General features: G+C 33.6%; 1 protein-coding gene across 3 annotated transcripts; it reads right to left on the bottom strand.

The window, feature by feature from the left end:
* Positions 1-7,889: 7,889 nt before the first annotated feature.
* On the bottom strand, positions 7,890-15,066 carry RYBP (ring and YY1 binding protein). Of its 3 annotated transcripts, none has more exons than XM_017611095.1 (4): positions 14,947-15,066; positions 14,580-14,845; positions 14,282-14,523; positions 7,890-12,154 (listed from the first exon to the last, which is right to left on the bottom strand). In XM_017611095.1, the coding sequence occupies exons 3-4, from the start codon at positions 14,418-14,420 to the stop codon at positions 11,838-11,840; spliced, it is 456 nt and encodes a 151-aa protein (XP_017466584.1). In that variant the 5' UTR covers positions 14,421-14,523; positions 14,580-14,845; positions 14,947-15,066; the 3' UTR covers positions 7,890-11,837. The 3 variants fall into 3 exon arrangements, with proteins under 3 accessions (XP_017466584.1, XP_017466585.1, XP_017466583.1); XM_017611096.1 differs by having other exon boundaries at positions 14,282-14,514; XM_017611094.1 differs by having other exon boundaries at positions 14,282-14,845; positions 14,947-15,065.
* Between the last annotated feature and the right edge of the window lie 464 nt (positions 15,067-15,530).

The following is a 15,530-nucleotide window of genomic DNA, read 5'->3' as shown; positions in this document are numbered from 1 at the left end:
CAAGTGGTTTGAGTGATATGAACGAGATGCTCGTACAGCAGCCCAACAACAACAAGACGATCGGTGCATATCAGTCTTATGAGCACAAAAACATTTTCACTTGGCTACAGGGTGCCTAAGCATTAATTATTTGTGACGTGTTAATGATATTTTATTTTTAAAGATAATTGGCACTACCGGCTTTGGCAAACTTACATAGTCCGATAAAAGAAGAATTATCGAAAACATTTCTCGTGGTCCGAAGTTAACCGGTAATATTCATATCTATAAAAAAATATATTCGGACGAATTGATCACCTTTCCACTTTTTTGAGGTCGGTTAAAAAATCATTTCGACAAATATTGTTCTGTTTAATTTATAATAGAAAATCTGCGATGTTATTGAATCACCCTGTACACATGACTGTGGGTGAATTGGGGAAGACTACGGACCCATTCAACATTAGCACAATGACAGCTACAAAGGCACAAGGCAAAAGAAGCTGAAAACTGAAAGTTTTGCTGGAAACTGAAACGAACGGCGAACCAACGAAACAATTTGTAATTTATCTGCGAACGAGCAAAGCAAACCATCCAACAAACAAATGAATGTGCTGAACAAAAAGGCAACAACAACAACAGCAACAGCAGCAACTATACTAAGCAAACAAAACAGCAGTAACATAGACGCAAGAACACTAAGAAATGCGACTGTGGAAGGAGGAAGAAAGGGAGCAAAAGGACATCCATACAAACCAACACACCTACAATGCATACATTTGTATATACGAACATAAATATGGATATGCGACTTGGTATATATGTAGGTGTATTTATGCAAATAAGCATTGTGGCATATCTTTGAGATATGTCAACAAATGTTGCTTTGCGTATCTTTTGCCGCTGCAGCTGTTCAACGAGCTCCAATGCCAGTTATCTGCAAATTTAAATTTACATTACAGCAAATTTGTTTAAACTTTAAGTTAAATTTAATAGCTGCAGCATTTAACTTCGTTCCTTGTATATTAAAATATGCCACATACGTACGTACATAAATATGTATGCTTATACATTCATTTGTTGCTACACAAGAAGGGTTGCTTGCAATGACGAAGTATTTACGGCCCCAGCATCTCACGAGCTTTAAATTTTGATAAATGTTCACTGATATCGGTTCGCTCATCAATTACTTAAGCTGAACGCTAGTAACACCGCCACGTATACATTAGAGTGGTCCAAAAAAGAAATAAAGTCGGAATTTTATGGCCGGCACCCCCTAGGATTGTTCTATACCGAAAAATATACCCTATTTTTTATTTTGAAATCAAAAAATATTTAAGGAGTGCTCAAAGCGCTCAAAGTTTTCCATGTATTTTATTATGAGAAAAAAACAATTTTTCGTAGAAATGGAATAAAACTTCAGGAAAATCAATATTTTTCGATCGGAAAACTGTGGTTATCTTCAGGAGACTGCCAGTAACCATGTTTTAATATTAAAGATTTTTTATTGGTCAACCACTGCATTTTCTGGGGGTGTTGGCGGACCTATAAAATATAGTTACCGTGAAAACATGCTTAAAGACCAATTGGCTATTATTATTGGGACTCTCCTGAATAGGCACCGAGTTTTTCGATGTGAAAATATTGATTTTCAAGAATTCTACACCATTTCTACGAAAAATTGTTTTTAACCCCATATAAAATACATGAAAAACTTTGAGCACACCCTAATTTCTTTAAATTTTTTTTTAATTTTTTAATTTTGGACCACTCTAGTATACATACGTACTTACATATATACATATTAAAAGGTTGTATGCGCTTAGCTTCGTATGTTTGATTGGATATAGTGAGCGAGTAACTATTAGTAACTAGCCATTTGCTGAAGTCATATATAATATTATACATAAGTTTATAATACAAAGTTATTGCTAATGAATGCGTAGCCGCTGACTATTTCTCGGAATTTAGTGCACACTCGTTTTTACATACAAATATGCATGTGTACAAGGAATTTAAGAGGTTACGTATACGCTCCGGTAATTTGCTATAAAATATAGTAACGCGAATTAGTTACTAAATTGTTTGTCTATGTTATTTTAATGTACATATGGGGCATTCCAACCCGATTCGATACCATCTGGCTTTTGCATCTCCGATTTTTTTTCATATTGTTTTATGTTATAGTGTGCGTAATTTTTTTTTGTCCAAACATTTTCGAGATAGTGATTTTTGAAAAAAAAATCCTTTTTTATTGCCCCCCACTTTGGAAAAAATGAACCGATTGAGATTATATTTTTGCGAAATTTTCCATTTTCAAACCTCTTGGAATATCTATAAAATCGCATTTCTATTAAATTTAAAAATTTTTAATATGAAATGTTGATATCCAATTTCGCAAAAACTAACAAGTAAAGCGCAGTACTTTCTCTTGAAAATATACGGTACTACAAAAAAAAAAAAACAACGAAATACACCCGAACAAAGCTTAGTGTAGGTTGTAGCTAAGGTCGAGTACAACATGAAAATAAGTAGAGTCCGACCGATTAATCGGCATCGGCATCGGCTAGTATCGGCACGAAATTGAGCATAGGCATCAGCATCGGCCTTTTTTCGCCGATTCTTTGGAATTTCTTTACAAATGTTCAGGTGAAGCGACAGCCAACATTAAACAACATTTGCGGACAGCTCACAAAAATGATTTTTTTTTTGTTGAAGGTGTTTCACGTTTTTTCCATACAAAAGTATGTGCGATAATTTTCTTTTATATGGAGAACACTGGCAGCAAAAAAATTTGCCAAAAATTAACGGGATTTTATAGCAGCTTGAAACGTGCACTTCTTTATACTAGAATGAAATGGTCTACAAAACTGCATACCAAAATTGTGATTAAAAAGTTTGAAATTTTGGTGAAAATAAGCAGAATTTTTCTAATTTTTGTACAAAGTTTGAAATCTGAATTTATATGGTGTTTGTTGTATACCAGCTAGACTTTTATAAAAAAAAAATAATAAACATTAAATAAAAAAGACAAAATCGGTCAAAATATCGCAATTCTTTTATTTTGTGGACCACTATATGTATGTACATACATACCTAGCATATAAGTTCTTATGCATTGAGTGCAACAGAGTGTATTTTAGTACAAAACGAAATTTTATGTTCCTAAATATTTTTTGCTTAGCACCATAAAAAAAGTGTTTTATGTAATGTACATAAATGTAATATATGTACATATATTTTCACACATACATATGTATGTATGTACATACATGTGTATGTAACGTTGCATAATAAGCTAATTAATTCAATTATTTCTTATCTTTTGTTTTTTTTGTTAACTCCGTGAAATGAACTGATTTGATGAATTAATACATTTATTTGTAATTTTTTATGGAATCGGCATCGGCATCGGCATCAGCATCGGCCGATTCTTTCCCCATAAGCCCATTAATCGGCATCGGCATCGGTACCTGAAAAAAAATTGGAATCGGTCGGACTCTAAAAATAAGTTTCATTTAGTGCCTGAACCCTGGATTTTTTTATTTTAAAAACCGCTGTTGTACTTCATGCACTTTTCTACTAACAGCTTGACTACTTTTCTTTCGATTTTATAAATGATACAAGTTTTTAAGAGGACCTTTAAAATCATCTATAACCATATGTTGTTAGACCTAACTTGTTGGGGGTTTTCATCGGAAAAAACTTGGATGTCTTCCATTTTTCTTAATTTTTTTAAATTTTGACCATCGCTAATTTCAAAAATTTCTATCAAAGTTACCAGATATGTAGTAATTATTTAAAAGTAAATTTATTTTGAGTGCATGAAAATTAACGAAGTTAAGCAATTTGAGTATAAATAAGGCCTTGAATTTATATATGTGTATGCAACGCACGTTCAGATTTTTTGAGCAGTTGGGCTACGGAATTCAATATTTACTCAAAATTGATATAAGTATACAATGCCTCTTAAGAAATTTCATTAAATTTAAGGAAAATGGGCGTGCCACCCGCCCACTTATATCAAATATGTGTATCTCAAAAACTACTTCGTCGATTGTGGCGAAATTTGGTGCACACAGTGCATTTGACCTTCTCTAGCAACATCTTGAAAATTATTGAAATCGGACAAAAATCAGGTGCTCCACCCATGTAACGGTAATTTCAAAAACCTTAAACAAACCCAGCACATGTTTTTTGGAAGTCAAATTTTATATTAAAAATTGGAAAATTTAAGAGAAATTTTATAGAAATATGGCTTGCTCGATTCCAGATATCAAAAGTGTTTATATTAGAAAAAGAAAATTTTCAGAAAAAAATTTTAGTATTTTCGAAAAGTTATGTGCTTTTAAAAAACAAACGATTTTTTTTTCAAAAATCGATAACTAGAAACGGCTAGAAAAAAAATCACGGAGACCTCACTCAATTGGAACTATAACATAAAAAATTATGCAAAAGTGAAATGGTGTCCGAATTGTGCTGAAATGCCCCATATGCATCGTTTTCTTGTTTTTGATTTTATTGGCATATTTGTGAATATTTTACTTTATATTTGCTACCGTAATCGACTACGTATATACGTATGTACTTTTTTACACTCATACGTATTTAAATACACCCATTAAAATAGATACTTAGTTAGTATGTAGAATAAGGCTGAAGTGTATCCAGGAGATCTTTCTGTAACCCTATAACCCTATTATTAGCTTCGAAAGGATAACCGCAGTTTGCATTTTATCTGCCCCTGTCTCCTCTGTTCCATCGTGGTGAACGCACTACTCTGCCTTCTAAGAGAAAATTGCTGCGCTGTTCGCGGTTGATACTGTCATCCTAATCAGAGACAAGTTTACAGACAGTATCTCCAACCTCCTAAAGAATATGCTGAGCATAGTCACCAAATGATGCAGAAAACAGGTTAGAACGTAAAAACCAAGAAGAACCACATAGTTATAGTTAGTCATTTTCTCCAGAAAAAGGGGACGACACAAGTAACTGGAACCATTCCTTCCAGGAGAAAAGATACCTTTATCTAAAGAGGTTATCCCTTATGGCAAGCCCTAAAGGAATTCGCACCTACATAAAGCTATTCAAAAGGGAAGGGCCTCCCTCTGGACCTGCTGAAAACCTATGGGCCAAAACAAAATTGGGGCCTCATATCTAAGTAATCTGGGAAGATGGTTGTATGATGCCATCTCCAAACTCATACTAACTTTTGCCGTGCCCGTCTGGCCAAAGAAAGCGGAAGTAAAGTGCATGCAAACCAAGCTCGGAAACCCACAAAAACTGCCTCCTCCACACATTGTAATAAAGAAAGAGGCTCTTCTGTTTACAGCAAGGCTCATCTTAGTGGACAATGAGGACGGCAAGCAGCTTGGTAGGTACGAAGTGAGAGTTGTTAACAGGCTTTCTACTGGCCAATACAGGGCAACGAAACAGTCAAGGTGTATTTAACAAGGTGGTGTTAGTCGTATATAAGTAAAAGATTACACTAACAAATTATACGCAGATATCCATACTGTCATTGGTATAAGTTACAATAAACACATCATTTTGACGTAATGCTCTCCACTCAGCTGTCGCCCCAACAACACCTTGATAGATACACCTTGCAAACAGTTGTCCAACATAGGATTAGCCGGACATTCACACAGAGTGTACTCCAATGTCTTCTCTGTCTGTAAGAGACAATAATAGTTGTCGTTCAATGACATTGATTACTTGTGTTGAATGGTAAATAGCTTTGTCTCCGATCTTTCTTTCTGGCTGCGTCACTGCAAGCAGGTTGACCCGTTCATCAAGGACCAAGTAAGTCAGATTCGACACCGTCAAGGTCGAAAAACCATTTGCGGCCGTAAAAAGCTCAAGCATTTTGGCTGCCACTTTTCGCACGCACTATGTACATATGCTAATTCAGACTACGCACAATGCCGTACAAAAGCTAAGCCACGGAATTCCTTTTCAGCGCGCCTCCTCTCCATTGATATGTAGACGTTTTCAGTCAAAGAGTTGGAAAGTCACTCCACCTCCCACTGCTTCATCAACGGGGTAACGATCATCTCTTATAGTCCAATTCTGTATCGGTGACACAAATTTTGTAACTGACAAAATTATACTTTTTTATATATTCTTTTCGTAAAACTGTGAAAGGAATTTGTAATTGATACAGAATAGAGCCCTTAGTATAACGGCGAGATTCGACCCTACGCAAGACAACGATCTCGAGCGGTTCTCTCCAGGGAACCACGCGTTGCAATGGCAGCGTTTGATGGATTTCGCCGACCTAAACGGGGTTAGATCGCCGAAACAACAGCCCTTGGTCGGGTAAAACCCGAGTCATTCCGGTACGTAGAACCGGCTGTCTGTTTTTAGTTGTTTGGCACGCTGTTTTGCCTCTTGGTTCTTCACGCTATTTCTGCCCGGCATAAAGAATCCTTTTTTGCTTTGCATTCAAAAAAATCGCATTATTGCACCTTCTGCGCCTTCTGTGAGTGTTTGTATTTTCTGTCAACATTTTCCCTTCGGGGAAGAATAGCTAAAACTTGACAATGGCCCGCTCAAAGTAAATACAAAATACAAGTAAATGTTGTATTTGTTGAATCGATACCACCTTATATAAATTCGCCTTGGTTTTAAGCTTATTTTTAGTTCTCGAGAAATTTTTTTTTTGAACTTTTCGAACTTTCACTTCGCTTGCAATTTTTACCAGAATACAAGTGTATAGCGAAAATATTTGAATATTGTATTTTTTTGACATTTATTTCAAAGTTTAATAAGAAAAAAATTTTTAAATTGAGTAATTAAAGAAAAAAATATTGCATAAAATGAATGCTACGGCGCCTTCAAACCATGGTACAATAAACACAGGCAGAAGCCAAATTGACATCAAACCTACAAAAGTCAAAGTTTTCGGGAGAGTAAAAATAAAAATGAGCGTGTGTAAGGAAAAATAAAAAATTACATTTCGCTGGTTGACGTTTTTGAGTAAATTTGAAGTTTTGTTTTTATTTTTTTTCTTTAGTTAAAATTTGTTAATTTGTATGTTGTTTTCTGTTTTTAATTTATGAGTTGGAGGGACTTTCCGGCACAGCACTTGGTATCAAAAGTGCCTTTCCTGTACCTCCCGGTGCATTTATGAAATCTGCTGCTTTAAAATGTTTAACGCACAGCAAGGCATTTCGCTGCAGTTCTGCCCCAAAGCTGTTTTCGCAACGCTCTTTACGCGAAGGACATTGAGGCACGTTAAAAACAATTAGTGGTATCTGCTTCATATTTAAAACCACATAAAAAACAACGCTTCAGGTGTTGCATTTTTAACACATACACTAAGTATAAACCGCACAACACTACTCAAATTCACATGTTAATTAAAATTTGTTATTAACGAACATTAAAAAAAACCAACGATATGACATTCAAAGCGTGACGAAATATAGGAAATAAAAGAAAAACAAGTTGAAGTTTAAAGGTTTGGTTCTCATGAGAGCAACGTCATTTTGGCTTCTACCTGTATTAATGTGCCTTGCCTTCAAACGCAGTTGACATACACTGACAAAATCACAACAAAAAAACGTGCAAATGCTGAATGAAAAGAAGACATGATTATATATTTATATTTTTTTTTATTAATATTTACTTATGTATGTATAGTTATATTATGAATTCATTTTTAAAATCATAATTACAATTCGCATAACTTATTGAATTTTATATGTATGATACAATAATTTGCTTTATTAATTTTAGAAACTAAATTTACTTACTATTTCCGTGTCTCGCTTTTCTAACGCCTAAAACCCTTTTTTCATGAACGCTGTCAACAGAGAATTGAAAAAATAGTTAATTCATAATTATTTATGTATATATACATATGTATATGTATGCACATACATATATACATACATATATGTATATTATGAAATTATGGTGTAAATGCCGGAAACATTTTCTTTCAGTAACTGTTGGTTGTATTAATTATATTAATGCTAACTTAAAAGTATAATGATGTCAAAATGAACAAACTCAAATTATGTCAATTACCACCACAAATGTGTAAAATGAATTTGAGCTAGTTGCAAAAGTTTTTGTTCTATTAATTTTTTTTTCTGATTTCATAAAAACTTAATTTGTTTACTAACTGTATTTTTATATATAAAATGTATTTTTTTTTTTGTTAACGCCTGCGAAAATTTATTTTCCTGTCTGCCTAAATTTCACCAAGAGAAATGTGCGAGTGCGAAGGACAATTACCAATAGATGTGATTTGAACAGTTTATGTTTAAATATGTATGTATGTGTGTAAGAGAAAGATGTATTTTATATTTAGCATTAAGTGACAAATACATGAGTAGCTGAACTCTTTCGATGGCGGCATTTAGAAATCCGAGTTACAGTTCAGAAGAAATTGAGAATTTTCTACATATGTAATAAATAGTTGGCATAGGACCAAAGCTCATGTTTAGGCCGTGCAAAGCCTAATATTGCCGATATCTACATTTTTTAAATCATTTGTATTAAAGTATGTATATTATGTGTTGAAATCTGCAATTTTACCATTGCCTTTGCTGTCTATTGTAATTTATATAATATTTATTTTGGTTGGTATTCTACTATTACTTATCATACACACACACAGTCAGTGTGTAGGCTTTAATATCGGTTTGATACAAAATGTTGATTTTATTGTTTTACAAAACTTAATGCTATATTTGAAAAGGCAAAATTTTTATTAGAAAAATGTCAATACAAAAATTTCTATAACACGCACACATGCATCTACATAAATGCATTTAAAAAACACAAATACCTATGTAGGTGCATGCGTGCGAGATTGTAAAAAAGTTCACTATTTCTTCACACCATCGGTAACGGCGCTTGTTCGTTGTGTTTATGGAGTGTATTTCCTTTCTGCTAAGGGAGCACGAAATTAAACTAAGATTATTCACTAAAGAACATAATTTAAACAAAATCAATTTTAATTTTTTCTGAGCGTATATCAAAAAGTAATAGGAGTGTTCCCTTAAACTAGAAAAAGCATCAATATATTGCACTGCCAACATTTCTATGTCAATTTTCACATTTGGCAATTTCTTCGAGTTTAACGGAATCACCTAAATAATTTACAAAAAACGTAAGTTAATTGTAGCGCCACATTATAATTTTCTATTGAAAAATGTCTGATTCGCCCATAATTTACTTGCGTCGCAAAGCTACTCGAACAAATTTCTTTGAAATTTAAAGAAAAAGCGGGCAACAATTAGGTACATACATTCGAAGGTTTTTCTTACAATTTTAAAAAAGTGCAGCACTTAAATATTGCATAATATGTACATAGTTATGTTAGTTTAAAAGAGTTACGCTTCGCTTGACGCTACTGTTGTTAGTACAAAGTAATCGTTATTTCGAAATTTTGTCATACAAACTAAGCAAACGAATTTTTTAAGGTATGTTTGTATGAACTACATGTATGTATGTACATCTAACTTTTGCACTTTAAAACAAATTATTAACTAATTGAAAAAAATATATTTAAATTAGTCGCCATTAACTAAACGCTCATTTAAGGAGATAATCATTAGATTACAAAAGTTAAGTTGGAAAAAATATGTAAATATAGTATATTTCAAAAATATAATTAACATGCATTAGCTTTGCAATCACTGTGCCAAAATAATAATACTAATTTTCTTAATACAATACAAATTTTGAAAAATTGCTTATCTACGCAAATTTTATAAATTCAATAATTGCCAAAAAACAAAATAGTGAAAATGGGATTTAAAAATAACACACTGACGTGCTTGAGTTACATAACAATGTCTTAAAACAAAAACTTAATATTTTCATTTGTATTTCATATGAATAATCAGTCTTTTTTGTTAAAAGAAAATTATCATGTTTTTGTAATGTAATTGCTTTCAGTCGCTTTTATTTCTGATCCACAGAGAACGAAAGTATCAAATTTGCGCAACTTTATTCAACATTAGATATAAGACATGAATTGGAAACAAAAAAGAGACTGATGCTTTGCATAAATGTGTTTAAGACAGCCATAAAAAATTTAACATTTTCTGAAGTTATTATGAATGAATGTTTACTTTGTTTATATGAGATATTCGTCGAAATTATTGCAGGAGAAATATTCAACTATAGTAATTTTTATTCATAGATACATAAAAATGTATCGCCCAATATTTTTCATTCGGCAATTTTGTTTGGATCAAATGACCAAAATGTTGCATATTTTTTTTTTTTAATATATTGTATGTGAAGTACAAGTGTTACAGTGAAATACATTTTCTACTTCTATATTACATAATTTTTTGCTCAGAGTTCTTAAAGGATAGCGTTAACATAATTTTGAAGAAGAAATGAATTTAGTGCGGCTCTACGCATTTTCAGAAAGGATATTTAACGTTGTTATTCGGAGAGATAAGCATTGAAACCTTTCTGATGACCTAAAGAAGGGGTTTACATACTTTTTATGACTAATTTGTAGTGTTTTACAGATGAAATAGTATTATAAGAAAACATGCTTCCAACCAATAAGTAGCACAGATGAATTATTTTCCATATTCAACACTAATTAGATATTTCTTAAGTTCAAACAAAATAAATCTAGTTTAGCTTACATTATTTACAATAGCTTTACAAATATGCACAGGGATTGTGATAACTGTTTTGTTTCGCTTTAACAACTTAGTATTAAATAATTGATAGTACACTTATACAGAAAATTTACACATATTTTTGTATGAATTATTATGAACTCAATACAAAATAAACTTATACATGTGGAATACTAGCTTTTCTACATGCTTTTGTTTTTTTATAAACTGTAAGCCTAACTTTACAAGAATTAATTTAAAACTGCTAAAATTGCTATGTATTTGCATGTGTAAACGTTACTTTTTACACATATGTATAAAAATCAAAACATATCGTCTAAAGATAAAATTGATTTGCTTCGGTTTTTCTAATTTCATCTGACATTATATATGTATGTACATATGTACCGGAAAATTAGCGTTTACAGATGCAAATACATATCGTTTAAGGATTTAACAAAGTATAGTAGTTTTTTTTTTACAGTATATCATGCAACCCACTTGAACCCTCAACCATATAAAGAATTACGTGCTCTTAAAATGTATTGGTCGCAGTAGCAGAATTTATCGGGTTCAGCCGGTGAGGAATCGTCTATTGTTTTGAATTTGTGGAGCGCAACATGAGTTGCTGGTCACTTATTTATGCTTTGCTTTTATTAAGAAGTTTTTGTGATAGTATCATCTATGTATGTATGTACGCTTTGTTCTGTGCACTTATTTGCAATATGTTTATTTATTTTATTTATATGCTTTATGAATGTAAAAATTCCTGGCTATATAATGTCTAGTCTGAAAACTGAAGGCAGTGTTGTTGCACAGTATTTTGCGATTCTTATGAGGTGTTAGCCCTCTCCTATTAGGCTGTGCTAAATCAAAAATAAGATTCCCTTATTTGCACGCTGCAAGATCAGAACTGAAAATTATTGGTGTACAAAAAAATAAACAATATATTACAATACTCCGACTTGACGGCACGTTCCAATAGTGAGTAATATGTAGTCCCCGGCAAACAGTCATTTTCAAACGTATTTGCAAAAAAAAACCTATTTGCAGTTATTACATATATATTAATTATTCGTCTCCTTGGTTAGCTAAAATTGTATTTTGCCTAATTACATTTACTGTATCCAATGTTTTTATAAACTTATCTAATAAAATACAATAATATCTTTACTATTTGAATTTAATTTTTGCCATATTTCATAGTTAGCCCATACATTTGCATTTATGTACATATGTATGTACTTCACAAATTTAACTCCGTGAATCATTGCTTTCGCTAAAACTCTGTTCACTGGATTCCCTTCGGCTGCCCACAGGCTTGGGTTTATATTCTGTAATGAACACTGTCACCGAATTCACAGTGACTTCACGCGTTTGAGCTGTCGAACGATCGACATTCTTCAAACGAGCTGGATACTTTTTGTGTTTGCTCTTCTCATGTCCCGCTCCATGTCGTGAGCCTGATGCAGATTTTGTGCCGTTTGGCATGGTGCCTGATGCGCCTGGCAAGGTGGCAGCTTGTTGTGCGACGAGAGCTGAATTTAAGCGTGGCTTACGTGTGGAGGTTCCTGCAAAGAAGAATTAGTACCTATAGTGTGAATTTAAAAATAATTTATAGACCAACATTTTAAACACATACTTTTTTAGGGAAAAAATGCGCAACTCCATCAACAAACAAATTGCCAAAAATCAACGGTAGGTCCTAGCTACTCGAAATTTTCACTTTATTGTACTAAAATTCAATGGGCTACAAAACTGCATACCAAAAGATGCTGATTAAGAAGTTAGAAATTTTGGTCAAACTATTTGTGGGTATTTTTAACTTATGTTGTTGGGGTTTTTAGTAAAAATTAAATTGTAAAATAATTAATTTTTGGATTATCGTGAAAATTGCTAAAAATCCTAAAATATCCATCAATACAAAAACACTTCGACGTGTTAGAAAAAAACCATAGATGCATTTTAATTTAAAAAAACTAGATATTGAAAAAATTAACATAATTATTGGAGGGGCAAACAAAATTTATATTTCGCAGGCATGTGTATTTAATCAATTTCAGGGAATTATTGGCACCAGACTGCAATCGGAAATATGAATGATACTAAAAAATTGTTGAGTAGGTAATGCTATGGACCTTTTCTTCTATGTTGTGTAAAAATTTCATAGCTGTATCGATTACTAGTATCTCACTAGAACAAAAAATTTATGCATTTTTACTATGGGAATATATTTATGTACGAAAATTCAAAATTTTAAAGCCGTTTTCATCGAGTTTTGCTTTTTTGAGTTATATGCCCATTGAAGTAGATTCATATAAGAATGATTATATTTTTTTTAATAGCATAGATTAATTCTTTAGCTTTCAAAGTTTGGCATGTTAAAAACAAACAAATATCAGAATTGGGTAAGCGCCTAACAAAAGCCATATTCTCGCTAAGATCAACATAGTTGCATGTGTAAAAATCCATGTTTTTGCTATGATTATCTTTTGTTTCTTATCTTCTTGGAAGTGGTTATTTACGTTTTGCGCTTATTCTTCCTCCAATGGCATCAACAATGCCAAATAGATATGTACGAGGCTATGTATCGTATACCTAACAAGCGTACAAAAAAAAAATATAAAAACTTGGCAGAAATGATGAGGCAGAATAGCCAAGTAAAAGCAGATATGTAAATGAAGAAATAAAGAGTTGATAGCAGCAGCAACCGTATATCAAACAATAAACACACATACGTACTACAGTACGCTCTTGGTAAAAGCAACTGGTAAAAATTTGGGCAGTTGTGTTGATTGAAGTTGTTGCAATAATCAAATCACAAAAAGTTCAGATTTGAGTGTGTCAACAATGATAAGCATTTGGGTGTTGCTCGAAGTATTGCATTAATTGAGTGCTGCTTTTACCGAGGACGTACTGTATATATGTACATTGCTGTGGATGCGAAGTAAATATAGAATGGGAATGCAATAAAAGCAAGAGCGCATGTAGGAGCACTTTAATTTGAATATATGGCTGCATAATCAGATGTGAATATGCCAGAGGTTCGGCAGAGTAACGTCAATGGGGGTTTTGCAATCTGACGCCAATTGTAGATAATGCACACTCAGCCTAAATTTATTTCAATCATCGTCCCACCTTTTCCTTGGCTAATCGTTTATATTTCATTCTCTACACCGCGCTGGCGTCAGCAACAGCGCAGTCGACCCAGTTGATAGGTATACGTGTGCACAACCTCATTCCCATACAGTAGTAAAATCTGCTGAATGTATGTATTTCTTGCTCCAATTGCGCTGCTGCTGCCTACATATCAACGCAACGTTTGGCCTCAGCCTCATTACAAAGTTTTGTTGCGCACCTCTCGTTCCTACCATAAGTACGTGCACTCGTTCCTACCATAAGTACAATATGTGTTTAGCAATTGTTTAAATATTTATACAAATGTATATAGGAGTGCGTTTTTGTAAATATCTTCTACAAATAATATTAACTGCGCTGCAATTTTGAAGCTAACAATGCAGTAAGGTGTCAAGTGTTCGGGTATTACTTATTAGACAATCGTCCTGCAGGCGCATGTGATGGTTGCGGCTCCGATTACTGGCGGCATATATAGTACACATATTATGCTTATACACATGCACAATGGGATTTACACAAAATACCTACATATGGTTCGTACTCGTATTGGGGTCACTCACCTTTCCGCACGTCGCACATTCGGCATTTAAATGCCTCAGCTGTATTTCTGTACGTACAGACGCTGCAGTCCCAGAAATTTTCCTCGATCGCTTTCGATTGTCGCTTCTGTCTTCTTACAGGAGATTTCTTGTGATCCATAATCTTTGATCGATGCCTTTTATAAAAAAGTCGTTCCTGCCTTTGCGGCTGGTGCTGCTTCAGCTGCTCCACCGCGTTTCAACGATTAGCGCTACTGATGCTTCTTGTATTTTATTTAATTTTTATCTATATATAAATAATTATTCTGATAAAGCTCACTGGAAGATGAGATTTCTTGGAAAATTCCCAATCACTAGGACTACGTGTAGTACTCATCGATTTAATGAAAATCTGTAACGTCCACCACGCCTTCCTTCCTTCCAACACTAGCTAGTAAATACACTTTTTAACTTTTCGAATATTTCACTGCAGCCACGAAATCCATTAGCAAATCGCTTGGAAAGTTTTTGCATCTGATGTCGATTTTCCACACAACACACATACAAATTGAAAAATTTGCCGAAAGCGAACAAACGCTGAGACGACTGCAAGGCATGGAAGGTAAAAGACGAATGTCATGGCGATAGCAACAACGTAATAAATGGCGACAAGCGCACTGGCCGACTGGTACGCCAGGTTTTCTTACCTTGGAAATATCCTAGAAGATCGATGGCAGATGCAATTGGTTTTTGGTACCCTTTTTCTGCTCCTTATCAATTTTGCAAAATCCGTATTTTCTCCTTGGTAAATTTCAGCTGTACTCAACCTCGCACTGCACGCAATTTGACTTTATGGCAATATGTACGTAAACAAACTTTTTGTTTAGAAACAAGTGCAAACGTATATCGAATATCGAAGTAATAATTCTGCGTTCTGAAGTAAAAAACGTTTTATTTGTAATAAAAACTTTATAAAAATGTCGTGTCGTGTGTTGAATTGCAGCAGACGTACGGGTAAAGCCTCAAATGCAGTTTTTTTTTTTGTTTCCCCGCGACGACGCCTTGGCCAGAAAGTGGGTAGAGTTCTGCCGGCAGGAGAAGCCATACAATTTAGGCACCAGCGTAATATGCATGGAGCACTTTACGGACCACTTTATACACGACATGTTAAGTTGAAAACGTTGAAGTACCACAAATTAAAAATTAAAATCGGAGGTAAGCAAGCATCGACCACTTTCTGCAGGAAAACATGCGCTGCGATAAGATATTATCACTTTTTCGGCACCTGCAA

This window comes from Rhagoletis zephyria, unplaced genomic scaffold, assembly GCF_001687245.7.
Source record: "Rhagoletis zephyria isolate East Lansing unplaced genomic scaffold, Rhagoletis_zephyria_1.1 Rzeph_scaffold_00369, whole genome shotgun sequence".
Classification (NCBI taxonomy): domain Eukaryota; kingdom Metazoa; phylum Arthropoda; class Insecta; order Diptera; family Tephritidae; genus Rhagoletis; species Rhagoletis zephyria.
This window is presented reverse-complemented; position numbering and strand designations above follow the sequence as displayed.